The sequence below is a fragment of the Rattus rattus genome, chromosome 9 (genome assembly GCF_011064425.1).
Source record: "Rattus rattus isolate New Zealand chromosome 9, Rrattus_CSIRO_v1, whole genome shotgun sequence".
In the NCBI taxonomy this organism is placed as follows: Eukaryota; Metazoa; Chordata; class Mammalia; order Rodentia; family Muridae; genus Rattus; species Rattus rattus.
In genome coordinates, this window is record NC_046162.1 from 48,503,768 (window position 1) to 48,530,526 (window position 26,759).

At 50.2% G+C, this 26,759-nt stretch overlaps 1 protein-coding gene, 1 non-coding gene and 1 pseudogene across 3 annotated transcripts; 2 read left to right on the forward strand and 1 right to left on the reverse strand.

The window, feature by feature from the left end:
* Positions 1-244: 244 nt before the first annotated feature.
* LOC116910300 lies at positions 245-2,882 on the forward strand (annotated as a pseudogene).
* Positions 2,883-3,138: 256 nt separating this feature from the next.
* Positions 3,139-3,245, forward strand: LOC116910636. The gene has a single exon (XR_004389174.1). It is a non-coding gene; the product is annotated as a U6 spliceosomal RNA (small nuclear RNA).
* A 13,434-nt stretch (positions 3,246-16,679) lies between these two features.
* On the reverse strand, positions 16,680-22,378 carry Odf4 (outer dense fiber of sperm tails 4). 2 transcript variants are annotated; one of them, XM_032913364.1, is made up of 5 exons: positions 22,264-22,378; positions 21,860-22,158; positions 18,122-18,295; positions 17,707-17,841; positions 16,680-17,373 (listed from the first exon to the last, which is right to left on the reverse strand). In XM_032913364.1, exons 1-5 carry the CDS (start codon positions 22,308-22,310, stop codon positions 17,126-17,128), a joined length of 903 nt encoding a protein of 300 aa, XP_032769255.1. In that variant the 5' UTR covers positions 22,311-22,378; the 3' UTR covers positions 16,680-17,125. The 2 variants fall into 2 exon arrangements, with proteins under 2 accessions (XP_032769255.1, XP_032769256.1); XM_032913365.1 differs by having other exon boundaries at positions 17,034-17,373; positions 21,860-22,161; positions 22,264-22,310.
* Positions 22,379-26,759: the final 4,381 nt, after the last annotated feature.

Genomic DNA, 26,759 nt, shown 5'->3' on the forward strand with positions numbered 1-26,759 from the left:
TGGCCGCACTGCCACACTACCGTGCTCCTGTAGGCTATGCCTTTGACTGTGGCTTGAACAGCTTAGCCACTTTATACTTGGGAGCCATGAGGAGGGGTACAGGTTATGAGCAGCCTCAGCCTGTAGGCTGTTACACATCTCAGCCCTGAGAACATAAAGAGCTGGGAGCTTCAGTGAGGGTTGCAGGTTCAGTGAAGGGGAGGTGTGGTGAGCGAGCTGGACGTAATTAGCACACGGGGAAGTTGGCTGATTTGAAAGCTTTGGTCAGAAAAACCAAAACTAAGAGAGTTAGCATGACTTGAGAACTAGTTACCTAAGCTCTTTGGCCACCCACCCCACCAGCACATCACTCAGGAAAGCTGACTAATGAGGGCCTCAACTCAGAACATTGCTTAAAGAAACACTGAAAAACCTGGGGCTCAGATGTAAAGTGTTTGCAATTTAAGTGTTGGACATGAGTTCAAATCCCCAGCACCCATGTAAGAAGTAGGATAGTAGGATATGTATCTTGGTGGCTGATCTTGGGTTGTCCTACACCTAAGGCAAGAAAATGGCTGCAAAGAAGATAAAAAAGTCTCTGGAGTCAATCAACTCTAGGCTCCAGCTTGTTAGGAGAAGTGGAAAGTGTGTGCTGGGGTACAGACTCAAAATGATAAGGCAAAAGGAAGTTGGTTATCCTCGACAGCAACTGCCCAGCTTTGAGGAAATGTGAAATAGAATACTATGCCATGTTGGCTAAAACCGGTGTCCATCATCATCACTACAATGGCAATGACACTGAATTGGGCACAGTGTGTGGAAAATACTGAGTATGCACACTAGCTATCATTGGTCCAGTGATTCTATGTTATTAGAAGCATGCCAGAACAGACTGGTAAGAAGTCAGAAAGTTTTCTTTTAAATATTTATTTTATGTATGCGCGCACCCTGCCACTTGTCTTCAGACACACTAGAAGAAGGCATCAGATCTCATTACAGATGGTTGTGAGCCACCATGTGGTTGCTGGGAATTGAACTCAGGACCTCTGGAAGAGCAGTCAGTGCTCTAAACCACTGAGCCATCTCTCCAGCCCAGAAAGTTTTCTTTTAATAAAACTTTGCCAGAGATCCTTTTGGGAAAAAAAAAAAGTTGGGTGTGGGAGCTGGAGAGATGGCTCAGCACTGGAAAACACCCTGTTGCACTTGCAGAGGACCTGGGCTCAGGTCGCAGCATCTCCTGATGGCACAACTATCAACTCCAGTTTTTAGGGGTCCTAATACCATTTTCTGGCCTCTGGGCATACAGTGCACTTAAATGCATGCAGGCAAAATATGTATAAAAATGGGGGTTAGGGGAGAGACTACACACTGCTCTTGTAGAGGGCCAGAGTTAGACCAGAGTTCAGTTCCCAGCACCTGCATCCAGCGGCTCCTAACCTCATTAACTCAAGAGTAACTGTGCTCTTAGAGTGACACACAGGAAGAGTTGTGTGGTCTGTTTGAACATTTTAAATGTAGGTCAGAATTGGCTGGATCTTGGCCTGAGTCTACTTCTCAAGAATATAAAATCATGTTGTCTCTTGGCACAGGTCAGTGCATTCCAGGAAGTGACTCATCGCCATGGAAACAACAGGTCTCTGGAGCAAAACATAAAAGCTGGCTTGAGGTCACTGCTCTAGCTAGAGAGGAGGGCAAACGGTGTGGGTTACAATTCAGAACCAGAACGACTGTGATCCAGGCAAAGGATCCATGCACTGCTACGTTCCCGAGGCCTAGAAGAAAGCTCGGGGAACACCGCCCACGAACTAAATCAATAAACGATCTCGAGCCAGGCATGGTGACACACCCCTTAATCCCAGCACTCAAGCAGATCTCCAGGCTGGTTTGAGGCCAGCCTGGTCTATAGAGTGAGCTCCAGGACAGCCAGGGCTACACAGAGAAACCCTGTGCCAATCCATAAATCAATTAATGATTAATTAAAATAAATGGTTCTGGGGGTTGGGGATTTGGCTCAGCGGTAGAGCGCTTGCCTAGCAACCGCAAGGCCCTGGGTTCGGTCCCCAGCTCCGAAAAAAAAAAAAAAAATGGTTCTGCAGAGATGTGCAGATGTGCATAGGGAGGAGGGAGGGCTTAAACCTTTTATTCTCCACATCTGTCTTCCTCCGTGTCCCAGAACTAACTAAAAACTCTTCTGATCATCCGTCATGCTGGGCCCCTCCTGTTTGGGGGACACGAACAGCCCTGATGTTGCCTACCTCAAAGAGGTGTCATGAGAAACAAGGTTATACAAGTGAAGGGACTTTACCCACCAACAGTGGGGTCTCGTGATCTGCCTGCCGCCAGCTCTACAATAGGAGTTGGGGACTTTTGTTTGTTACTTTTTAAAAGATTTATGGGTAGGGATGTTTTGTCTCTGTGTAGGTACACCAAACACACCTGGTGCCCACGGAGGCCAAAAGAGATTAGCGGCAGATCCTCCACAACTGGAGTTGCAGATACCCAGCCCTGGCCGTTACTTTTTTGGTGAGCTGATGTGACTGTATCAAGGGAAGCCGCATTATTTTTAGATAGGAAAGGACATCATTTCCCAGCTTGTTTTTAGGGTGCAAAGTCTTGTTCAGTCCCTGGCCAGCAGCTCACATTCCATTCTCCTTCCAAGACATTGTCCTTTGTAATAGTCTAGCAGGGTGCAGGAGGCCCACGTTACGACAGTTACACCCCTACCCAACCCCACCCCTGCCTTGAGCTGACCTTCCACCTCCTGGTGGCTCCCAGCCCTGGAGACACAGGACTGGGTGAGGGGTACAGTGAGCTCCGGCCTTACTTTCTTTCCCTGAAGCTTTGCAGATGTGGACATCTCTCTCCCTGACTTCTTCATGCTGGCGGTGCAGAGTGGGAAGTGAACCGCCCCACGCACCGGAAATGGCCTTCACGGTTTATTATCATCTCGTTCTCCGTCTTAAGAATCAAGATCACCCACTGATCCGCCATCGGCTCTTCTCAGCTGGAAAATACATTTTGTTCTCACGATTTTGTTTGCTTTTCAAAAAATTTGCCGTTGTCCCAGGCGTGGTAGTGAACACCTATAATCCTGGAATTTGGGGGGGTGTAAAGATCGAATGGGTTTAAATTACTTAAAAGTTTCAAAAGACTGTAAGAGTGCTTGCTTCAGGAGCACACATACTAACATTGGAAGGTCACAGAAAAGTTCAGTGTGGCCTCTGTGCAAGGATGACACAAAATCAAGAAGCATTCTATAGGGTTTTTTTAATTTTTTAATTTTTTTAAAGATTTATTTATTTATATGAGTATGCTGTAGCTGTTTTTAGACACACCAGAAGAGGGCATCAGATCTCATTACACATGGTTGTGAGCCACCATGTGGTTGCTGGGAATTGAACTCGGGACCTCTGGAAGAGCAGTCAGTGCTCTTACCCGCTGAGCCATCTCTCCAGCCGTACATTTTAATCTTTTACGACTTATTTTATGAATATAAGTGTTTTGTCTATATTATATATATGTACCATGAGTGCCCAAGGTAAGAAGATCTCCTAGAACTGGAGTTAACATTAACAGTTGGTTGTGAGCTGTCATGTGGGTGTTGGGACCTGAACCCTGGTCCTGCGAGAGAAACTACTGCTCTTAACTACAGTCACCTCTGCTGCTCATTCATCCCTATTAATGGCCCCTTTTTAAAAAAATAAGCTTGTTGAGGGGCTGGGGATTTAGCTCAGTGGTAGAGCGCTTACCTAGGAAGCGCAAGGCCCTGGGTTCGGTCCCCAGCTCCGGAAAAAAAAAGAACCAAAAAAAAAAAAAAAAAATAACCAGTGGGTTGGCTTCAAAGACCTTTTGGTGAATCCAGAGCTCAGGAAAGGCCTCTATACATATAAAAAAGAAAAAAAAGAAAAAAAAAAAAAAAAGCTTGTCAGTGGGATTAGGGCCTATCCTAAATGACTTCATTTTGTAATCATCTTCAAAGATCTTTCTAATGTTTGGTGGGTTTTTTTTTTTTTAACATTTATTTGAGGTTGAGGCACGCACACAAATGCGTATGTGGAGATCCGAAGACAATTGTGAACATTGGTTCCCTCCTATCTTTTGCTTTTCTGTTGCTGTGAGGAGACACTGACCAAGGCTTGCTTATGTTTCAGCGGTGTGTCCAGGAGCACTGCAGCATGAAGCATGCTGGCAGGCAGGAGGGCAGGAGGGCAGGCAGGCAGGCGGGCAGGCAGGAGGGCAGGCAGGCAGGCAGGCAGGCAGGAGGGCAGGAGGGCAGGCAGGCAGGAGGGCAGGCAGGAGGGGCAGGCAGGCAGGCAGGAGGGCAGGCAGGAGGACAGGCAGGCAGGCAGGAGGGCAGGCAGGCAGGCAGGCAGGCAGGCAGGCAGGCAGGCAGGAGGGCAGGCAGGCAGGCAGGCAGGCAGGAGGGCAGGCAGGCAGGCAGGAGGGCAGGAGGGCAGGCAGGCAGGCAGGCAGGAGGGCAGGCAGGCAGGAGGGGCAGGCAGGCAGGAGGGCAGGCAGGAGGGCAGGCAGGCAGGAGGGCAGGCAGGAGGGCAGGCAGGAGGGCAGGCAGGCAGGCAGGCAGGCAGGCAGGCAGGAGGGGGCAGCAGGAGGGCAGGCAGAGGGAGGGCAGGCAGGCAGGAGGGGCAGGCAGGAGGGCAGGCAGGCAGGCAGGAGGGCAGGCAGGCAGGAGGGCAGGCAGGCAGGCAGGAGGGCAGGCAGGCAGGCAGGAGGGCAGGCAGGCAGGCAGGAGGGCAGGCAGGCAGGCAGGAGGGCAGGCAGGCAGGAGGGCAGGCAGGCAGGAGGGCAGGCAGGAGGGCAGGCAGGCAGGCAGGAAGGCAGGAAGGCAGGAGGGCAGGCAGGCAGGAAGGGAGGAAGGCAGGGGGGGCAGGCAGGCAGGGGGGAAGGCAGGCAGGCAGGCAGGCAGGCAGGAAGGCAGGCAGGCAGGAAGGCAGGCAGGCAGGCAGGCAGGCAGGCAGGCAGGCAGGCAGGCAGGCAGGCAGGAGGGCAGGAGGGCAGGCAGGCAGGAGGGCAGGAGGGCAGGCAGGCAGGCAGGCAGGAGGGCAGGCAGGCAGGCAGGAGGGCAGGAGGGCAGGCAGGCAGGCAGGAGGGCAGGAGGGCAGGCAGGCAGGCAGGAGGGCAGGCGGGCAGGCAGGCAGGAGGGCAGGCAGGCAGGCAGGCAGGCAGGCAGGCAGGAAGGCAGGCAGGAGGGCAGGCAGGCAGGAGGGCAGGCAGGGCAGGCAGGCAGGCAGGAGGGCAGGCAGGCAGGCAGGCAGGCATGCAGGAGGGCAGGCAGGCAGGCGGGCAGGCAGGCAGGAGGGCAGGCAGGCAGGCGGGCAGGCAGGCAGGCAGGAGGGCAGGCAGGCAGGCAGGCAGGAGGGCAGGCAGGTGGGAAGGCAGGCAGGCGGGCAGGCAGGCAGGCAGGCAGGCAGGGCAGGCAGGCATGGGAGGTAGGCAGGAGGGCAGGCAGGCAGGCAGGCAGGAGGGCAGGAGGGCAGGCAGGCAGGCAGGAGGGCAGGCAGGAAGGCAGGCAGGCAGGCAGGCAGGCAGGCAGGCAGGAGGGCAGGCAGGCAGGCAGGCAGGCAGGAGGGCAGGCAGGCAGAGGGGCAGGCAGGCAGGAGGGCAGGCAGGCAGGAGGGCAGGCAGGCAGGAGGGCAGGCAGGGGAGGGCAGGCAGGAGAGGGCAGGCAGGCAGGGAGGGCAGGCAGGCAGGAGCAGGCAGGCAGGCAGGCAGGCAGGCAGGGCAGGAGGGCAGGAGCAGGCAGGCAGGAGGGCAGGCAGGCAGGCAGGCAGGCGGGCAGGAAGGAAGGCAGGAAGGCAGGCAGGCAGGCAGGCAGGCAGGAGGGCAGGCAGGAGGGCAGGCAGGCAGGAGGGCAGGCAGGCAGGGGGCGGGCAGGAGGGCAGGCAGGCAGGCAGGAGGGCAGGAGGGCAGGCAGGCAGGAGGGGGAGGCAGGCAGGCAGGAGGGCAGGCAGGCAGGCAGGCAGGCAGGAGGGCAGGCAGGCAGGCAGGCAGGGAGGGAGGCAGGCAGGGGGAAGGCAGGCAGGCAGGCAGGCAGGTAGGTTTGCAGGCAGGAGGGGGCATACGAGGCAGGATTGGCGGGAGTGAAGGCAGGCGGGCAGGCAGGCGGGCAGGCAGGAGGGCAGGCAGGCAGGCAGGAGGGCAGGCAGGCAGGAGGGCAGGCAGGCAGGAGGGCAGGCAGGCAGGCAGGCAGGCAGGCAGGAGGGCAGGCAGGCAGGAGGGCAGGAGGGCAGGCAGGCAGGAGGGCAGGCAGGGGCAGGCAGGCAGGCAGGCGGGCAGGCAGGAGGGCGGGCAGGCAGGCAGGAGGGCAGGCGGGCAGGAGGGCACGCAGGCAGGCAGGCAGGCAAGTAAGGCAGGCAGGCAGGCAGGCAGGCGGGCAGGTAGGCGGGCGGGCAGGCAGGCAGGCAGGCAGGCAGGCAGGCAGGCAGGCAGGAGGGCAGGCAGGCAGGCAGGCAGGAGGGCAGGCAGGCAGGAGGGCAGGCAGGAGGGCAGGCAGGCAGGCAGGCAGGGCAGGCAGGCAGGCAGGCAGGAGGCAGGCAGGAGGCAGGCAGGCAGGCAGGCAGGCAGGCAGGCGGGAGGAGGCAGGCAGGCAGGCAGGAGGGCAGGCAGGCAGGAGGGCAGGCAGGAAGGCAGGTCAGGCAGGCAGGCAGGCAGGCAGGCAGGCAGGCAGGAGGGCAGGCAGGAGGGCAGGCAGGCAGGCAGGAGGCAGGCAGGCAGGCGGGCAGGCAGGAAGGCAGGCGGGCAGGCGGGCGGGCGGGCAGGCAGGAGGGCAGGCGGGCAGGCGGGCAGGGAGGCAGGCAGGCAGGCAGGAAGGCAGGCAGGCAGGCAGGCAGGGCAGGAGGGCAGGCAGGCAGGCAGGCAGGCAGGCAGGCAGGAGGGCAGGAGGGCAGGCAGGCAGGAGGGCAGGAGGGCAGGCAGGCAGGGGGGCAGGCAGGCGGGCAGGCAGGCAGGAGGGCAGGAGGGCAGGCAGGCAGGAGGACAGGCAGGCAGGCAGGAGGGCAGGAGGGCAGGCAGGGGGGCAGGCAGGAGGAGGGCAGGCAGGAGGGCAGGCAGGCAGGCAGGAGGGCAGGAGGGCAGGCAGGCAGGCAGGCAGGCAGGCAGGCAGGAGGGCAGGAGGGCAGGCAGGCAGGAGGGCAGGAGGGCAGGCAGGCAGGCAGACGGGCAGGCAGGCAGGAGGGCAGGCAGGCAGGATGGGAGGCGGGCAGGTCGGAACGCCGGTAGGGCCGCAAGCTCGCATGCAGGCTGGCGCGCAGGCAGACAGGCAGGCAGGCAGGCAGGCAGGCAGGCAGGCAGGGGCAGGCAGGCGGGCAGGCAGGCGGGCAGGCGGGCAGGCAGGCAGGAGGGCAGGAGGGCAGGCAGGCAGGCAGGCAGGCAGGCAGGAGGGCAGGCAGGCAGGCAGGCAGGCAGGCGGGCAGGCAGGCAGGCAGGCAGGCAGGCAGGCAGGCAGGCAGGCAGGCAGGCAGGCAGGCAGGCAGGCAGGAGGGCAGGCAGGCAGGCAGGCGGGCAGGAGGGCAGGCAGGCAGTCAGGCAGGCAGAAGGCAGGCAGGCAGGCAGGCAGGCTGGCAGGAAGACAGGAGTGAAGGCCGGTCAGCAGGCAGGCTGGCAGGCAGGCAGGCAGGAAGGCAGGCAGGCAGGAAGGCCGGCCGGCAGGCAGGCAGGCAGGAAGGAGGGCAGGCAGGCAGGCGGGCAGGCAGGCAGGAGGGCAGGAGGGCAGGCAGGCAGGTAGGAGGGCAGGCAGGCAGGCAGGAGGGCAGGAGGGCAGGCATGAGGGCAGGCAGGCAGGCAGGCAGGAGGGCAGGCAGGCAGGCAGGCAGGCAGGCAGGCAGGCAGGCAGGCACAGTGCTGGAGCAGTAGCTGAGAGCTCACATCTTATGCACAGGCATGAGGCTGAGAGCTCTCTGGAATGGTGTGGGCTTCAAAACTTCCAAGGGTTGCATTCCTGGGTTCTAGAAAGTTCTGACTTCAGCATCTTTTGGAGGCATAGTTCAGCTCTTAGCAGAATCGCTGAGAATTCCTGGACGGGGTGTTTTGACCCCGGTTAGAAAGCAACAGTTGTTTCAAAGTGATGAGAGACTCAGAGCAATCCCTCAGACCAAATAATACTTACAAAGGCAGGACCTTTGTCCCAACAGAAACCAGGATGGGTCGACACCAGTTACACGCATTCAGGGGAGTCTTTATTTTGTACAAAAGAAGCAAGTGGCTGGTCTTGAGAGGCATGGCTCCTATAAGCCTGACTAAGCAGACTCTTCAGACTAGTTTTACAGTGGAGTCAGAGTCTCTTCACGTGTACGGATGTGAAGGGAGGGTCGCACTATCTTTCTGGGACCCTGTGTTCATTTTGAAGATTTTCATGTTTAATCTTTCTAGAACTCACATTGGCTATGAAAAGATAAAGTGGGCTAAAGGTTTTTGGTTTTTACTGGTGGAGTAAGGAGCCTGTGACATATTTTCTCACACAGGGTGTAAGCTCTGGCTCAATTAAAGTCTTGGTCTAAAACCAAGTCCCGTCTCTTGTAAATAAAAGGCAGTCAGGGATATAATGGGGCTTTTGAGAGGGTGATACGTTTGGAAAGGGGGTGGGAGAGGTCACTTCCTCCTTAGGACTAGCAAACCCTTGGTAAATTCTTACTCTCAACAGGAAAAGAAGCAGCGGGTGCAGGACAGCAAAAGCCAGTCTGCTCAGTCTTGTCCCAGCCCACCAGGGTGGCATTCAGTGCCCTTATGCCACAGTCCTGCCTGCTCACGTGCACAGCCGCTTACTAGGTCACAGGCTGACCCTTGAAGGTTGAGCACACCGCCGTCTGGCTCCTAAGAGAACTGCACAGAGTTAAGGAACTCGGAGGAAAGAACTAAGTTGTTCAATGAGCAACTGCTATGCACAGGGCCGGGGATGTGTGTTATTTTCCAGCAGTGTCCACCGCATATCCCATGTGCATGCAGTGAGCCTGCAGAGACCCAAAGAGGGCATCTGATCCCTTGGAACTGGAGTTACACATGGTTATGGCTGTGCCTTGTGGGTGATGGGAATTGAACCCAGGTCATCTGTGTTCCAAAAAGCAGCCTTAAACACTGAGCCATCTCTCCAGACCAGCTTATGTTACTTTATATCATGAATAAAATAGGCTTTTCTGGAGCTTAAGAGGGAAGAAGGAATATTTTCGTCTTGCATGTCTCAGGGTCAATTGCCAGTGGTTTCTGGAGACTTAAGAACCGGGATGTGCTTAGCTGGCACTGAAGGAGAAGAGCAGAGGAGCCAACCAAGAGGTTCGGACCTCGCCTTGCTTCCTAATGATCTTGAACGGTTTCTGCACACCAGTGCAGCTGGAACACCAACCAATCAGAGCAGAGCATGCCAAGAGTTGGGTTCAATTGTTGAGTGACAGTCACCTCTGCACACTTACTTAACTGATTTAGATAGGGTGACTCTCTACCCCTCCCTCTATTTTAGGGAGTTAGTTAATTAGTTGGTTGGTTAACTAGTTAGTCTTGTGGCAAGGTCTCTCTGTGTAACCCTGTCTATCCTGGAACTTGCTATATAGACAAGGTTGGCCTCAAACTCGCAAAAATACGCTTCTCGAGGACTGGGATTTTAGAAGACATGTCTGGCTCTATTTTTTGTTTGTTTGTTGGGGGGTGAATTTATTTGTTCGTTGTAGAGAGGATCTTTTGTAAACATCACCTGTCAATTTAAAAATTGACAGCTACAGCGGTTAAGAGCACCGACTACTCTTCCAGAGCTCCTGAGTTCAATTCCCAGCAACCACATGGTGGCTCACAACCACCTATAAAGAGATCTGATGCCCTCTTCTGGTGTATCTGAAGACAGCTACAGTGTACTCATACATAATAAATAAATAAATCTTAAAAAAAAAAATTGACAGGGGTTGGGGATTTAGCTCAGTGGTAGAGCGCTTGCTTAGGAAGCGCAAGGCCCTGGGTTCGGTCCCCAGCTCCGAAAAAAAGAACCAAAAAAAAAAAAAAATTGACAGCCAATGAACTGAACAGGAAATAGGTGGTAAGACACTGGCAGAAAGAGAGAGAATTCTGGGAACTAGTGAGCGTATAGAGGTGAGATTCAGGAGAGCATCAAGGGAGACAGATTGAGGATAACAGACCAGTAAGACTGAGTTAAACCAGTAGGGAGACTCAGGGAGACTCTGAGGAGACTTGAAGGAAGAAGTGGGCCAGGACAGCCACATGGTAGATATAAGATAGTTTAAATGGGTTAAATAAGTTACGAGCTAGTCAGGGAATGAGCCAATGTTTATGGCCTAGGCATTTATTAATAATTAGTTTCAGAGTCAGGGCTAGGAAAGGGAAAACAGATTATTAAAATTAGTTTTTCAAGATAGGGTGTTTCTGTGTTACAGCCCTGGTTGTCCTGGAACAAACCAAGCCAGTCTTGATCTCACAGAGATCTGTCTGCCTCTGCTTCCCAAGTGCTGGAATTAAAGGCATGAATCATTATTGGGGAGGGAGGGGGTGACCCATAATGATTTTTTTTAAAGATTTATTTATTTTATGTATATGAGTACACTGTAGCTGTCTTCAGACACACCAGAAGAGTGCATCGGATCCATTACAGATGGTTGTGAGCCACCATGTGGTTGCTGGGAATTGAACTCAGGACCTCTAGAAGAGCAGTCGGTGCTCTTAACCGCTGAGCCATCTCTCCAGCCCCATAATGATTGTTTTTAACAGCCATTTTCTTTTAGAATTGTCATTGTTTTATTATTGTGGGGTTTGCATATCTATCCATAGACAAGATCCTTGCTATGTAGCCTTGGCTGGCATGGAACTCAGAGAGATTTTCCTGCCTTGGCACCCTGAGATACTTGTAAATATAAAAGCGGGATGTGGCTCAGCGGTAGACCACCTGCCTAGCACTCCGAAGGCCCTGACTTCTGCGTGAGCACCACAAAAGGAGAAACATATACAGCGGCTGCAGAGTTGGCCCAGTGGTTAAGCACTGCTGTTCTTCCAGAGAATTCAATTCTCCACCCTCGCATGGTGGGGTCTATGACTCTGGTTCCAGGGACTCTGTTGTTCTCTTCTGATCTTTGAGGGAACCAGGTACACGTGCAGGCAAAACATCCATGCACAGAGAATAAAAATAAAGATTAAAAGAAAAAAAAAAAAAAGCTAGAGAGCCTACTTAGGACGCTCACTGAAAAGCTAGCTGACGACAGAACGAGTTTTGCCTGAAATCCTGTTCCCCATCTCATCCCGCTGAACTTAGCTTCATTTAATTTGCTTTCTTCCCTTTTCTGCTTCTTGTTCCTTTTTATTGTCTTCCTGCTAATCTTTGTTTACCCAGGTTCTGACTTTTTTTTTTTCAACCCTACAATTAATTACTCCAGATGGCTGACTCCTTGGAGTTTTCCAAGCAAACAAAGCAGGCAGGAAATAGAAGCTTCCTGAGAAAAGCAGCTTTCTCCGGTTGGTCGGCGTCGGAGAGGGGCTTTGCCTTAGACCTTGTTTGTCTGACGCTGCTCTACCTTGTCACAGCCGATTTCTGATTCAAGGGAAGAGTTGGGTGCATTTCAACTTTTCCTTTTAAAACCTGGTGCTGATACCCTGCTCTCTCGGTCTCCTTTGCTAATCGGTGCTTGTCTGTTTCATTAGACAAGTGCTCCTTCCACTGACCCTGTTCCCCAGAGCAGCTTCTCCACACTGGAACCTCTAGCCTAAGACTGCTTTTTCACTGTTAGGCGCTTCCTGCCTTGTTGGAGGGTAGGCGCTTGACGGATACGCAACTTTTGCTCTACGCTTGTGCAAATGGCCTGCTTGTGTTTTTGGTCGGTTGCTGAGTCACCTTGTAGTCCCCCACCCGACCCCAGGTTCACACCAGCACCGCCTTTCTCCAGAGAAAGGACTGCCTTAACTATAGGGACCACAAGGATCTCGGTCGGCACAAACCCATAGCATCCGAAATGACACAACGACCCTTTAGTCCCTTTAGTGGCAAGCCCAGTGTGGATGACTAGAGACAATGACCACCCTCCTAAATTCTCTAGTCTGCTTACAGGCCAGAATAAGTCACGGGATCCACACAAGGATAGAGCTGGGAGGGTTGCCAGCTGTGTGTATGTCTGTCTACTGAAGGAGAATATACATCACTACTGCCTGGAGCCAACGCTGGGGGCAGGACCAGAGACTTCATTAAGAAAGAGTACAAGCTGGGTGTGGTGACAGATGCCTTTGATCCCAGCACCTCAGAGGCAAAGAAGAGATGAGCTCTGTGAGTTCAAAGCCAGCCAGGTCTACATAGGGAGTTCCAGGCCAGCTGTTTCAAAAAACAAAGGAAAGACGAGAGAGACGGGAGGGAGGAAGGGAGAGAGGAAGTAAGGAAAACAGACACTTCCAAGGAACAGAGCAGACAGAAAAGGCCGGACCTCAATACCACAACCTAAACTTACATGTATCAGATGATATCTGTGTGAATATGTACTTGTATGTGTAACACACACAAATGTCCTGCTTTTTGTTTATGTGAGTACTCTGTTGCTATCTTCAGACACACCAGAAAAGGGCATCGGATCCCATTGCAGATGGTTGTGAGCCACCATGTGGTTGTTGGAAATTGAACTCAGGACCTCTGGAAGAGCAGTCAGTGTTCTTAACCGCTGAGCCATCTCTCCAGCCCCCAAATGTCCAGTTTTTATAGCAGCACTATTGATTACAGCCAAGATGTGGAAACAACTGAAAACATCCATCCGTGTGTGACTAAACAAATAGGAAGTGGTAAATAGGTAGTGGGATATTATTTAAGTTTTGGGTTTTGTTTTTTTTTTTTCTAATTGAGACAGAATCTTACTATGTCACCCTAGCTGGCCTGGAACTTGTGTGGACAGGCAAGCATCAGACCCAGTGGGCTTTTAACCACTAAGCTATCTGGAGCAGTATCTGGAATATTAGTATAAGCAAGTTGAATCGTTCCTGCCTCGAGAAAAAAATCCACCTGGAGCTTTTTTAAAAATAAGCCTATTTCATGTGTGTGAGCGCATGGAGGCCATGAGAGGAAGTGGCAGCCTCCAGAACTGGAGCCGTGGATGGTTACGAGCCTCCAGGCAGGTACTGCGAATAGAACCTGGCTTCTCTAGAAGAACAGTCAGCGCTCTTAGCCACTGAGCCAGCTCTCTAGTCCCAGAACATTTTTATACTTATTAAAGATGAAATTACTATGTTCCACATTTTTTTTCGGAGCTGGGAACCGAACGCAGGGCCTTGGGCTTGCTAGGCAAGCGCTTTACCACTGAGCTAAATCCCCAACCCCCACATTTTTCTCTTTTCTGGCTTTTGGAGACAGTTTCTTTTGTGTAGTCCTGCCTGTCCTGGAACTCGCTCTGCAGACCAGGCTGGCCAAGAACATGCAGAGAGATCCACTTGCCTCTGCCTCCCGAGTGCTGGAATTAAAGGCATGTGCCACTAGCAGCGGGCTAAATTCACCAATTTTACAAGAGGATTGCAAGGTCTTCTCCCTGATTAGACATCTGAAGACAAGCTGGCTCAGTCACCAGCAGCTATACCGAAGTCAGCCACAATTTTTTTTTAACCAGGATTCTGCGCAGATTGCTACAGCCCAATCCAGAAATATGGTCTAGAGATAGATGTTCAGAAGGTGTTCCCACCAGTATTCAAAGAACATAGGCTTCACTAGGCTGCATAAGGCAACCTTCCTTCAATGGATTATTCAAGGCCGTCTACTAAGGGAGACATCATGCCAGTTCTCTATGTAGAAAAGTAATTTTAATTGTAAATGACTGTGTGTGTTAGGTTTGGTGAAGTCATCTATATGAAATACACTTCGGCCAGGCAGTGGTGGCACATAACGCTCAGGAGGCAGAGGCAATTGGGTCTCTCGGTTCAAGGCCAGCCTGGTCTACAGACTGAGTTCCAGAACAGCTAGGGCTACACAGAGAAACCCTGTCTTAGAAAACAAACAAGACAAAGACACACTAGACAAAAATGCAAAATGAGAAGGTAGCTGTATTTACACACACATGTATTCTCTCTCTCTCTCTCTCTCTCTCTCTCTCTCTCTCTCTCTCACACACACACACACACACACACACACACACACGTCTCTGAGTGGCTGCCTTTACTCGGCTGTTAGTTTTCAGAGCTAGGGATGGAACCCAGGGCCTTTGGCAACACTTTACCACCGAGTTAGATCCTCACCCCTCAGTGATATTGTGGGGATTTTTTGCTGTTTTCAAAATTAGATCATAAAAGGCACCAGGGTTTCCTCCTTCCTCTCTACTAGACGGTCTACTCTGGGCACAGTTAACCTTGGATATACAGAATCCTGTAGCAAAGGGCTGAGGCTTTCTGCAAATGGATGTGCACCGCTCCTTGGGGAAGCCGAGCCTCCAGCCCCAGCCATGGTTGCAGACAGCCACCTGCAGTTCCAACCTACTATTTGTTTAGGAAACAGGGTCTATGTAGCCTTTGCTGGCCTGGAACTTGCTTTGTAGACCAGGCTGGCCTCAAACTCAGCCTCCTTTGCTTTGCCAGTGTTGGGATTAAAGGCATTGGCCACCATACCTTGTTTCCTAGCCAACATCTTAACTCGTAACCTCATGAGAGACCTTGGCGAAGGGCTGTGCTTTGAGTGCATATTCATTCCGAGGAGATGGACTTAATATGCCAAGATGTCTGTATTCCCTGACAAAAACATTGTTCACAGCAGCCAAGACATGAAGCCTACCTTAAGTGCCTGCTAAGGGGAGCTAATGGAAAGAAAATGGGGTGTGTGTCTACAATGGATTCTTTATCTTCTATGTCATTTTTTATGTTCATTTTATATGCATGGGTGTTTTGCCTGTATGTATGCCTGTGTGCCTGGTGGCTTCAAAGGCCAGGGGGAAAAAAAGGCACTGGACCCTCCGGACCTGGAGTTATCCCCCAGGTAACTGTGAGCCACCGTGTGCGTGCTGGGAGTCGAACTCAGATCCTCTGGCAGAGCAGTTAATATTAACTGCTCTTCTAGAGGTCCTGAGTTCAATTCCCAGCAACCACATGGTAACTCGGAAAAAAAAAATCCCTATGTAATAGGATCTGATGCCCTCTTCCAGCCATGTCTGAAGACAGCCACACTGAACCCACACACACAGAATAAATCTTTTAAAAAATAAAAAAAGGAAGTGGGGGGGAGGCTTGTTCAGACTTTAAAAAGAAGGAATGCCTTTAATCCCAGCACTTGGGAGGCAAAGGCAGATGGATCTCTATGAGTTTCAGGGTCAGCTATGAATTAACTCTATTAGTTCTTTCTTTTTTTTCTTTTTTTCGGAGCTGGGGACCGAACCCAGGGCCTTGCGCTTCCTAGGTAAGCGCTCTACCACTGAGCTAAATCCCCAACCCCTTAATCTATTTTCTACACTAGGACTGGCTATACCCCAGCTGTGCTCCCCAAGCTCCTTGCTGTTTGAGGCTCTCCCGGGCTGCCTTTTCCCCATCAGTCTGTTCCCTGGGGGCACTTCTTTTAGCCATGTGCTCCTGCTCCATGCAGTCTAATGGAGCGTTCTCTGCTTTCTCCTCCTCTCTCCTTCTTCCTCCTCCCACTCCTCTCTCTTAGAGGTCCCTAGCTTTGACCCCCTCCAGTCCGATAACTGAAACCCCCACCTACCTCTACTCTCCCCAGTATTTGGCTATTGCCACTTTAAACCAGTCAGAGATTGGCCGCAACGTTCATACGATATCACTCAGCGTAGTTCAAATCTGCTACCTTGACTGCAACCAGATCTTAGGGGCTGGTATTTAACGTTTAAATACATAGCATCACCAGATCAAACCCCATCCATGTGGATCTCTGAGTTCAAGGCCAGCCTGGTCTACGTAGAGAACTCAAGGTCTACATAGATCAACCCTGTCTCAAAAAAAGGAAGAGGAGGAAGAAGTCGTGCCATTTACAACACCAAACTCAGATTGTCAGGCTTGATGGCAAGCACTCTTACCCCCTGGGTCATCTACATAGGCCCCAAAGGCATAGCTTTTCATCAGAAGGAAGGAATAAATTCAGGAGATCAGCACAGTTATAGCGCACGACTACTATTGGTTGTGCGTGTGCGTGTGTGCATGTGCTAGCTTTGAACCTGGCTTTTCTCCTGCCTCGGCCTATGGAATGCTAGGACGGCAGGTGGTGGTGCTCCCACACCCAGCTCAATGTATTGTATTTTGAAAAAAAAAATTCTGAAGTGTAGATTTTAGGTGCTCTTTCCACATAAATACATATTGAGTATTTGAGGTCATGCAGATGCCAATGGGCTCTTTGAGCCAGTCCACATTATACACATGCTTCAAAACATCATGATATAGGATACATATATACACAAGTTTGATTTGTCAACTGAAAAATAACATCCAGTTTTTAGAAAGAGAACTATTTAATTAAAGTGCTTCCAGATTCCTTGTCCCTCAGACTCTGTGTAAATTAATGTTTATTACTTCAAGGCAGTAAGTCAGGGATACATTTTTACCCAGCAATGAGCTGCTCATAAACTAGATCTTACTGAGAGAGAGAGAGAGAGGCAGAGAGACAGAGAGAGAGAGAGAGAGAGAGAGAGAGAGAGAGAGAGAGAGAGAGAGAGAGATGATATATAGACTTGGTGTTCTTTGTACCTATGTGGTCTGACCGGCCCTCTAGAGAAGTTTGTGTTCCTGCAAAAACTGCAGTCATTTTGGCTGGTTATATTTTATTTTTGTTTCTGAGGACATAGTCTCACAGAGCTCTCAGGCTGGCCATCCTCCTGCCTCAGCCTCCTGGCATTATAGGTATGTGCCACCAGAGCCTGACTAGATTTACTTTTGTTTTTCGGTTTTCAGTGCAAACCCAAATTCTCGTGAATGACAGGTAAGTGTCTGCACCATGGAGTCCCTCTTGTGTATGCACAGGCGCGCTATAGCAGAGGATGCTGGGACAAACGGGATCCAAAAAGTTCATAGGCACGAAGAACTGGGAAACAAACACAGCGAGTTTTGTTTTTTTCTCCCTTACTCTCCCTCCTCTAGTTCTCCTCGACAACCGTCAGACAGGATGAAGACACGGGCAATTTATTCCACATCACCTGAGCCACAGACAAGGCCATGCTGAGGCAGAGGAGAGCAAAGCTGGTCCCCAAATCCTCCTCTACTTGTCCTTTGTTATGATGAGTGTAGACCTAGTCAGTGGTGTCTGGTTGGGTGGTAAGGCGATGTTATCTGAACTTAATGGCTTTTGGTTGTCCTGAGTAGGATCCAGGATGTCCGCCTGGCTGTTGGAGATCTGTGAGGTATTCATCAGAGACACTGGCACTGAGCTGCTGCAAGTAGTGTTGATGGAGGAGCTGCTCATAATCAGGCTCCAGAAGTTTTTATGGTTGAGGTAACAAAGGATCCCTGGCGGGGTGGGGATGGGGGGTTGGGGGACAAGAAAAAGGGGGCAACTGAGAGTGGCATGGAAGGTGACAGGTGAAGCAGGCTGAAGGGGAAGGTTCCCTTACAGACTTCCGGGGGTCGGGGGCGGGGGGCGCGAGACCTTACAGACTTCCGGGGTTGGGCGGGGCGAGACCTTACAGACTTCCGGGGATCGGGGGGGGGGGGGGACCTTACAGACTTTCGGGGGTCGGGGGGGGGGGGTGCGAGAGGGGTTGCCTGCCTCTTCCAGCCACACAGTCTCTGCCCCGACCTACCCACGTCCCTTCTTCCCACAGGGTCCTCTTAACCACTTACCACAAGTTAAATACAGAATGAGCACCAGCCAACCAATGAAATAGCTCCAGCCGATGGGAACAGATATATTCTTCTTCAGCTCGTAGATCCAGAGGTTAACAGGGAACAACAGGAGGGTGAGGAAAATTAAGGTGACTGGGAGGCAGGAGTGGAGAGATCTTATTCTCACCTAAGAATTGCACAGGGGGTCTGCCTCATCTGCCGAGCTACAGCCACAAATCACTCACACTGAGGAAATCAACCCCTCCAGTCTCCAGCAATCAGAAAACATACTCCCGCTCTCACTTCCCTCCCCTCCCCCTCACCGCCCCCAATGCTTGCTCCACCCCACCCCTCACACGCAGAGAAGAGGGAGATGTGCCCCGGGACCATGTGGGCTAGGGAATTAAGAACCTTTTTCAGAGCTGGGGGGCACCTTCACAGAAGCTCAGGATGATCCCAATCAAGCCAAAGAAAGGCATTCTCTGCAGACAGGGCAGGTACGGCAGATGAAGCCACACGGTGAGGACAAAACCCAGCCCTACGGCCAGGATGAAACTTATCTTAGCCACCCCAAAAGCTGGATGGATTGTCCACATCTTAAAATTGTCTGGGGGGGAAATGACAAAAATAGGGAGGAACTCAGGATTCACAAAAATGAAATGCAGTCAAGTCAACAGATAATGGGGAGGCGCACATGGTCCGGAACCAAAGAAATCCTGTACAGTTGAGATTAGGGAACAATACTTTCCCGCAAGTAAGATTCCTGACCTAGAGACTGAGAAGGCTCGGCAGACTCCAAACTGGCAGTTAAAAGGAGACTAGGCCTAAAAACTGGGCAAGTTCAGGCAATTCAATTACTAACAGGAAAAAACAAAAACTAAAAACCCAGGCTCCAGCCTTCACGCTCAGGTAATGGAATGTCCCAGCCACCTGGCCTGTGGGTCAGCAGCAGTTTCCAGACCCCCCAGCAAGTTTCCAGTCCGAACTCCCCGGTAATGGGATGTTGGTAGAGATGGAACCAACAGATTAACATAGAGGTCACCTACCCCAAAATTCCCTAATGTGCTTTAAATCGGGCCTGTGAGCTCACTTGGGTGTCTGTCTTGGGGATGGGGAGACCCCAGCATGCTAGACTTGTGCAGAATAAAACATTCTTTGAGTTTACATACTACTTGAGTCCAGGGTGTCAATCTTCTGCAAACCATGGACCATTACAAGACTGCTTGACAATTTCAACCACTTGAATATATGGATTAAAAAAACAAAAAATAAAAGCCAGTGTGCTAGCTCACACTTCTGAGTCCAGCAACAGCTGAGATAACCATGGGTTCAAGCTACACAGTGAGTTACAAGCCAATCGGGACTACAATGTAATGTCTCAAAAAAAAATAAATAAATAAAAATAGAAGACAGATACTGTGGCTCACACGGTTAGTACCAGCACTAGAGAGGCCCAAGTGATCAGATCTCTATGAGTTTGAGGCCAGCATGGTCTACACAGTGAATTCCCGGACAGCCAGACCTACATAGTAAGGTAAGACTCTGTTTCAACAAAACAAAACAAACACAATAAAAAATTTAAAATCAACCATTGGGGTTGGGGATTTGGCTCAATGGTAGAGCCCTTGCCTAGGAAGCGCAAGGTATTGGGTTCGGTCCCCAGCCCCGAAAAAAAAGAAAAGAAAAAAAAAATTTAAAATGCCAGGCATAGCAGTGTATGTCTTTAATTCCATCATTCCAGAGGCAGAGGCAGGCAGATCTCTTTAAGTTCCAGGCCAGTCTGGTCTATATAGCAAGTTCCAGGACAGCCAGGGCTATTTAGAGGAAACCTATCTTTTTTTTTTTTTTCTTTTTTCTTTTTTTCGGAGCTGGGGACCGAAGAGGAAACCTATCTTAACAAATCAAAAAGAAAAAAAAAATCAGTAAGAGTAAATAGAAAAAAATCAAGAACATAAAAAAAAATAGAGTAAAATAAACATGAATAGCAATTCTCAAAAGAAAAATACACAAATTATCAATGGACTCATGAAAGCTTTAGTGGCGCTTTCTTTTCAAAAGAAATCTTGCAAATGAGCTTATAATTTTAGACCCAGCAGCCTGGAATGACCCTGAGATTGACCTCAAAGCATCTTCCCCCATCTTCCCTACAGTGCAGGGCAGTCAGCTCCTTTGGACGGAGTCTAATTTGGTTAATGACCATGGTGCCATTGTCCACACCTTCCAGTTTGTTCCTTTTTTGGCATGACTGCACTCTTTAGAGATCCGTTACCCAGTGCTCACCAGAAACTGGTGATAAGGAGCCAGATTCTTCCCAGAGACCAGTTCCAAAGGCTTCCTTCCCCGCGATCAGATATAGGTAACCAGTTTTCTGTATTAGTTACCTATTCATCACTGTGGCTTAAGTACCTGACAAAATGACTTAAAGTGAGAAAAGCTTATTCTGGTCCCTGGCTTCAGAGACTCTAGTCCATGGTTCCTTGGCTCCAACTAGTTGGGCCATCACAGTGGCAGAAAGGTGTGGCATAAGCTGCGGAAATTGTAAATTCTTCACTTATTAGGAGACAGAAAGCACAGAGAGGAAGACAGGAAGAGGTCAGGGCAAGAGAACGCCCCAAGACAAGCTGGAGAGATGGCTCACAAGTTAAGAGCTCTTGACGCTTCTTTCAGAGGACCTACGTTCAGTGCCTGACACTCAGATGGAGACTCACAACTGTCTGTAACTCCAGTTCCAGGGGATCCGATGCCCTCTCCTAGCCCCTGTGGGCACCAGGCATGCATACAGTATATAGACCCGGCACATAGATATACATGTAAGCAAAAATACTCATACACATAAAATAAAGTTAACATTTATCTTTTTTTAAAAAAGGAAAAGATGGGCTGGAGAGATGGCTCAGTGGTTAAGGGCACCGACTGCTCTTTCAGAGGTCCTGAGTTCAATTCCCACATGGTGGCTCACAACCATCTATAATGGGATCTGATGCCCTCTTCTGGTGTGTCTGAAGACAGTGACAGTGTACTCATATACAAAAAATAAATTAATCTTTTTTTAAAAAAAAGAAAAGATACCCCCTAATAACCCTCCCCAGTAACTTCCTTCCTCCAATGAGGTCTCGCCCCCCAACATTGCCAGAGGCTTTTGAAATTGGATTCTGTGACCTGGGCAGTGGTGACACATGCCTTTTAACCCCAACACTCAGGAGGCAGAGGCAGGCAGATCTCTGAGTTCAAGGCCAACCTGGTCGACAGAATGAGTTCCAGGACAGCCAGGGCTACCCAAAGAAACCCCAGTCTCGAAAAACCAAAAACCAAAACAAACAAACAAAAAGTCATGAGCGCATAAGTCAGGTGTAGTGGTTCATGTCTCTAATACCAGCCTGGGGGCTGAAGATGGTGGCTCAAGGCTATAGGCTACATAACGAATTCTAGAGCAGCTCCAATCTTCTCATGTAAATATGGTCAGTTATTCCTACTCGTGTGGCTAATGCGAGGTCCGACTGGGCAAAGAAAGTAAGTGTACCATAAATAATATTGTCATTAAGATATAATCCTGCTCTGTGTGTGTGTGTGTGTGTGTGTGTGTGTGTGTGTGTACATATATATCAATAAGATGTTTTTTTGCTTACATGAAGGAGAATGACAGATGAAAAGGGACATCCAGAACTGAAGTGGTGAGGGACACCACCAAATGAAACATCACGTCAGAGATTAAACAGTTGTGAGAATTCAGCAAAGGAAGGAATAAGAAAGCCCAACAGTACAAGGGAACCCTAGAGCTGGCCCAGAGAAGCAAGACCTCAGGCAGGAGGAAAGGAAGACGACAGGAACCAGGAATGACTGCAAGAGAATGTTCAGGGGGTCCTCTCAAGACTCTGGGTATGCAAAGCTAGAAGGAGACAGTGCCTCCCAGCTGAAACAGTGTTATTCAGGAATGATCCAGGCACTTCTCAACATTCTTAAAGGAAAGACCTTTGGACTTTGCCCAAAACAGTGACATTGTCTCCTGGGTCAGACAAACTGATTTGGCCAAACCAAAGGAAGAAAATGATCCTGACCTCATCATGCCATCTTGCAAGTCAAATGAAGATGGCTGATTGGAGGGAACGAGCCAGTGAGGGACACCATGAGGTCAGGGCAGTCTGGAGACCTGGGATGGGACCAAGGAACTCACCTTCCTCATTGTCTGAGCTGAGGCAGCTTTTAGATATGCAGATGTACAGGAGTCCTGTGGACATACTGTGGATGGAGGTGTAGACTCTCTTGGTGATGTTTTGGGGGTAGCGCTGATGGAAACGACTCTTAGAAGGATACAACCATTTCTTGGAGAAGACCATGAGCAGGAGCAGGAGGAAGGCCAGCAGGCTGAACTCGGAGGCCACCACCTGGGCCATCCAGCGGGAGCTGTGTGCCAATTTCCATTGAAGGGGCAATAGGGAGTTGCGACGATGCTCTGAGAGTGGCCGCCTGCTCCTGCTGGGAGAAGGGACAGAAGTCCTCCCCGAGTCCTCTCTGCTCTGCCCAGCTCACCCTTCCTCCATCCTGCCTTCACGCGTCCCCTTCCCCTCCCACACTCACCTGGTCTTTATCGTCTCAGATTCTTCTACAGTCAAGTCAGATTCCATCACAGGCCTAGAGTCTGAGCAAGAATGGGGGGACCTCTTTTCAGGCACCTGAGCTCCAGATCCAAGAGAAGGTCCCTCCCCATCCCGCTGAGCAGACCCTAACTGCCATGGAATATTGCTGTGGTGCAGGGAGATGGGGGATGGGCCATGGACTCAGCTCCAACCCTTCTCAAAATTCTATTCTCTGGCTCCAGCCCCTAATGTGGATCAGACGTCTCCTGCTGGCTGCTACTCCCCCTTTACTCAAGGTGATGATCTCTGAGAGACCCCTTTCTCTTTTTTTTTTTTTTAATTTTTTTTTTTTTTCAGAGCTGGGGACCGAACCCAGGGCCTTGCACTTACTAGGCAAGCGCTCTACCACTGAGCTAAATCCCCAACCCCTTTCTCTTAACCCCAAATGCTCACTGACAAGGAAGAGAAGATGTGCCCCTAGGAAAGACCTAAATTCCTTACATCTCTGTCGTCTTATGCTTCCCCCAAACATACATCAACCTTCCTACTGCTTCTCCAGCTTCTCCACTCGTCTCCGTTCCAGTCAACAGTGGTCAGTCTCCTCACTCTGCTTCTCTTAACTCTCCCTTTCTTTCAACAGGTACCTCTTACGTAGCTCAGGCTGACCTTGAACTCACTATGTAGTTCAGGGCGACTAAATTGAAAAGCAAGCAAGCAAGCAAACAGATAGGACATAACTGTTCCTAGGTGTGGAGGAGGAGAAAGTTTATTGCAGGTGGGCGGAAGAGCACAGCCAGAGGTGGAGGGTGGAACCAGGTACAGCAGCCAGGAGGTCCAAAAGGGAAAGGATAACCAAAATGGCTGATTATATTATATAGAGAAGGGCATCTGTGGGAAATGCGACCCAGACCTTGGGCTGCAGAGTTTAGGCTAGGTGACAGTGTGCCAGCCAGGAGGATCCTGAGACTGAGGGATGCTGGGAGAACTTGGTGGAGCATCAGCTTTGATGTGTTAAATAGGGACCTCAGTCTTTGTCCCAGGTTTGAGACCTAACTATGACCTCAGGTTTTACAGGAGAGGTACCATCCTTGGCCTTTGAACTTTTCTTCTTCTCATCTTTTCTTCTCAGTACCTAAGAGGGTAGGCACAGAATGAAGACAGACCTGGGGGGTGGGGGGGTGCCACACATACTGAATTTTGAAGCCTCTCTTAAAAAGGGGGGTTCTGATGATCAAACTCAGGTTGATAGGTTCAACAATAGCTTTTACCTTCTGAGCTGTCTCTTGGCCCCCGTGTGTGTGTTTGTTTAAGAGAGGTCTCACCTTCATAGCCCTGGCTTTTCTGGAACTCACTATGTAGACCAGGTTGGCTTTAAATTCACAAAGATCCACCTGTTTCTGCCTCCCAAATGCTAGGATCAAAGGTGTTCGTCACCACCACCAGGCTTCTGCTTTGTATTTTTAAAACATTTAGGGCTGGAGAGATGGCTCAGCGGTTAAGAGCACTGACTGCGGGGTTGGGGATTTAGCTCAGTGGTAGAGCGCTTGCCTAGCAAGCGCAAGGCCCTGGGTTCGGTCCCCAGCTCCGAAAAAAAGAAAAAAGAAAAAAAAAAAAAAGCACTGACTGCTCTTCCAGAGGTCCTGAGTTCAATTCCCAGCAACCACATGGGTGGCTCACAACCATCTGTAATGGGATCTAATGCCCTCCCCTGGTGTGTCTGAAGAGAGCAACAGTATACTCACATACATGAAATAAATAAATCTTAAAAAAAAAAAAACCGAACAATTAATGTACTGCTCTTTTGGGGGAGAGGATCTGATGTGTCGTCACTGTATTGCAACTTGCTCTTGAAACTTCCACAGCATTAACTGGTTCTTCATGGAGTAGCTGCATGGAGTAGCATGTTCAAGAAACAGGCCTTCTGAGGAGTGTGCAAGCTCCTCCTGGATGTTTAGAAAATATTCACAAGGGGTTGGGGATTTAGCTCAGTGGTAGAGCGCTTGCCTAGCAAGCACAAGGCCCTGGGTTCGGTCCTCAGCTCCGGAAAAAAAAAAGAAAATATTCACAATGTTTATCTCCTTAAGATTAGAGGTATCTGGGGCTGGAGAGATGGCTCAGTGGTTAAGAGCACTGACTGCTCTTCCAGAGGTCCTGAGTTCAATTCCCAGCAACCACATGGTGGCTCACAACCATCTATGAATAAAATAAATAAATCTTAAAAAAAAAAAAAAAGATTAGCGGTATCTGGTTTTGCTTCTGTTGCCATCTTTTTTTCCTCTGTCTGTGTGCAGTTACACTCTTGGACTTCTTCCTTCTTTGTCTGTTTCTGCCATTGACTCCGGTACCCACATGTGGCTCCCTGGGTTCCAAGCGACACCGTTCTGCACGCTCATGATCCAGCCACACAGCTTCACTGTGCCTTAGCCCATTCATCTGGAAAGCAGACAGACAGTAAGACTCTCCCGGGGATGGTATTCGACTACTGAGTGGGATAACGAACAAGGCCCTCGTTGGTTCTCAATATGTGGTATTGTTTCTGTTGTCACTGAACGGTTGAAGTCTCACCAGAGAACAGAGAAAAGGCAAAAGCACAGAGGCTAATACCTGTCTGACACCCTGCGTATTTAGTTTGCTGCATTAGAGTTCAAGGGTTAACTTTAAATCTCCTGGTTAAATGAGCAGGCAGATGCCACGAATGATCAGAATTGGGGGCTCAAATCATCTTGCTCTGACTCCACCACTTCCCTGAGTAGCTTGTTGCTTCTCTGCATCCCAGGACTCTTGTGCATCTGGTGAGAGCCACGGTCCTGACACCCAAGCTGTTTCTCTACCACCCACAGCCTGTGCAGTGGGAAGCTCTATTGGCAGAGCAAGCATTCAGTACCCCTGTGGGGATAAGCGCTGTCCTCGAAACCATCAGCCAACCCCAATCCTCCAATCTGAGGCTGAACCCTGAAACTGGCTACTGGGACAACCCTGATTTAGAAGGCTCTCCCTGCAGAGCCAGAGATTGACAGGGTTGTGTTTCCTTTCTCAGATCTTCTTTTGGTCTTTTTTGAGTTTCCAACCATTTCTAATAACAAGCAGGTCTCATAGCAACACACGAAAGACTCTTAGAAATGTCACGTTTCAGGTTGGAAAGATGGTTCACCAGTTAAGACCTCTTCCAGAGGTCCTGAGTTCAATTCCCAGCAACCACATGGTGGCTCACTACCATCTGTAATGAGATCTGATGCCCTCTTCTGGTGTGTCTGAAGACAGCTACAGTGTATTTATATATAATAAATACATATTTAAAAAAAATAAAGGAGGCTGAAAAATTATCAGTCTAACAGACAGAGGGGGTAACTTAAAATATTTTAGAATTACTTTTCAAAAGATAATTGAAATTAGTTTAAGGCAAGATTACACCTGTCATCCCAACACTTGGGAGATGAAGCCAGGGCACCAAGAGTTCAAGATGATCCCAGAGTATGTAATGAGTTTGACGCTTTCCAAAGTTACAGGAGACCTTTTCTCAAAAGCTAAGAAAAAAATTCAGGTGTGTTTCTACCCATCTTTCATCCCAGCACTCAGGAGGAAGAGGAGGGTGGATCTCTGTGAATTGGAGGACAGCCTGGTCTACAGACTGAAGTGGGGAGTTGGGGGTTGGAGGTAGGGAAGAAAGAAAGAGGACAGTTCAAGAAAGGAAGTGTAATCCTAGTGGCTTCCAGCTCAGCAGTGGAATATTTATGTAGCCACAATACATAAGGTAAACACTGCCCGGTGGATTTCCACTCTCAGCGTCAACAGACAGACAAAGCTCGGAAGACACACTAAAGACAATGAAGTAAAACACAGCAGCCTTCACCTTACCCAAGGAAAACATCTGAAAGAGTGGCACTTCTGGGGTTCGCAAATAAATTCCCTATATTTCTCAACCCCTGATTGGAATAAGTAACAGAGCCTATAACAAGGGCTGGAGAAGTTTCCCGTAAAAGCCCAGATAATGAATACATTGGCCTTTTACGGGCTGGAGAAGTGGCTCAATGGTTAAAGCTCTTACCATCCTTGCAGAAGATCCAGGTTCAGTTCCCAGCACCCACACGATGACTTGCAATCATCTGTCAGGGGGTCTGATGCTGCGTCTGCCGTCCACAGCTACCATCTGCAGCTGGTGCATGGACTATATGCGGGTTTGTGCTCCGGCATGAACATACACATAATTAAAATATAAATACATATTCTTAGGCTTTTCAAGTCAGCCTCTACTACTACCCAACTTAGCTAGTATAGTCTGGAGGTCATCACAGACAGCGGTTCCAATACATAGAACTTTGTTTTATAGCCCGGGGCTATACCTTGTCCTTCCCAATCCCTTATGTCACCTACAGCTACCAGTGAGATTAGGCGCCATTGTCCTGGTTGTCTTGGGTTTGATAGCCCTTCCCTGTCTCCCTTACATCTTTCTAAGTGTGTCATGTGTTTATCTTCCCGGCACTTCTGGGGTCTACTTTT

What these genes read in the sequence shown, in the direction of transcription:
- Odf4 (XM_032913365.1), bottom strand. Translation starts at nt 22,310, where the DNA reads ATGGAATCTGACTTGACTGTAGAAGAATCTGAGACGATAAAGACCAG. An exon ending in TCTGAGACGATAAAGACCAG is followed by an intron (nt 22,162 to 22,263) that starts GTGAGTGTGGGA and finishes CCCTTCTCCCAG; the next exon opens with CAGGAGCAGGCGGCCACTCT. An exon ending in CATTCTGTATTTAACTTGTG is followed by an intron (nt 17,374 to 17,706) that starts GTAAGTGGTTAA and finishes CCACCCCGCCAG; the next exon opens with GGATCCTTTGTTACCTCAAC.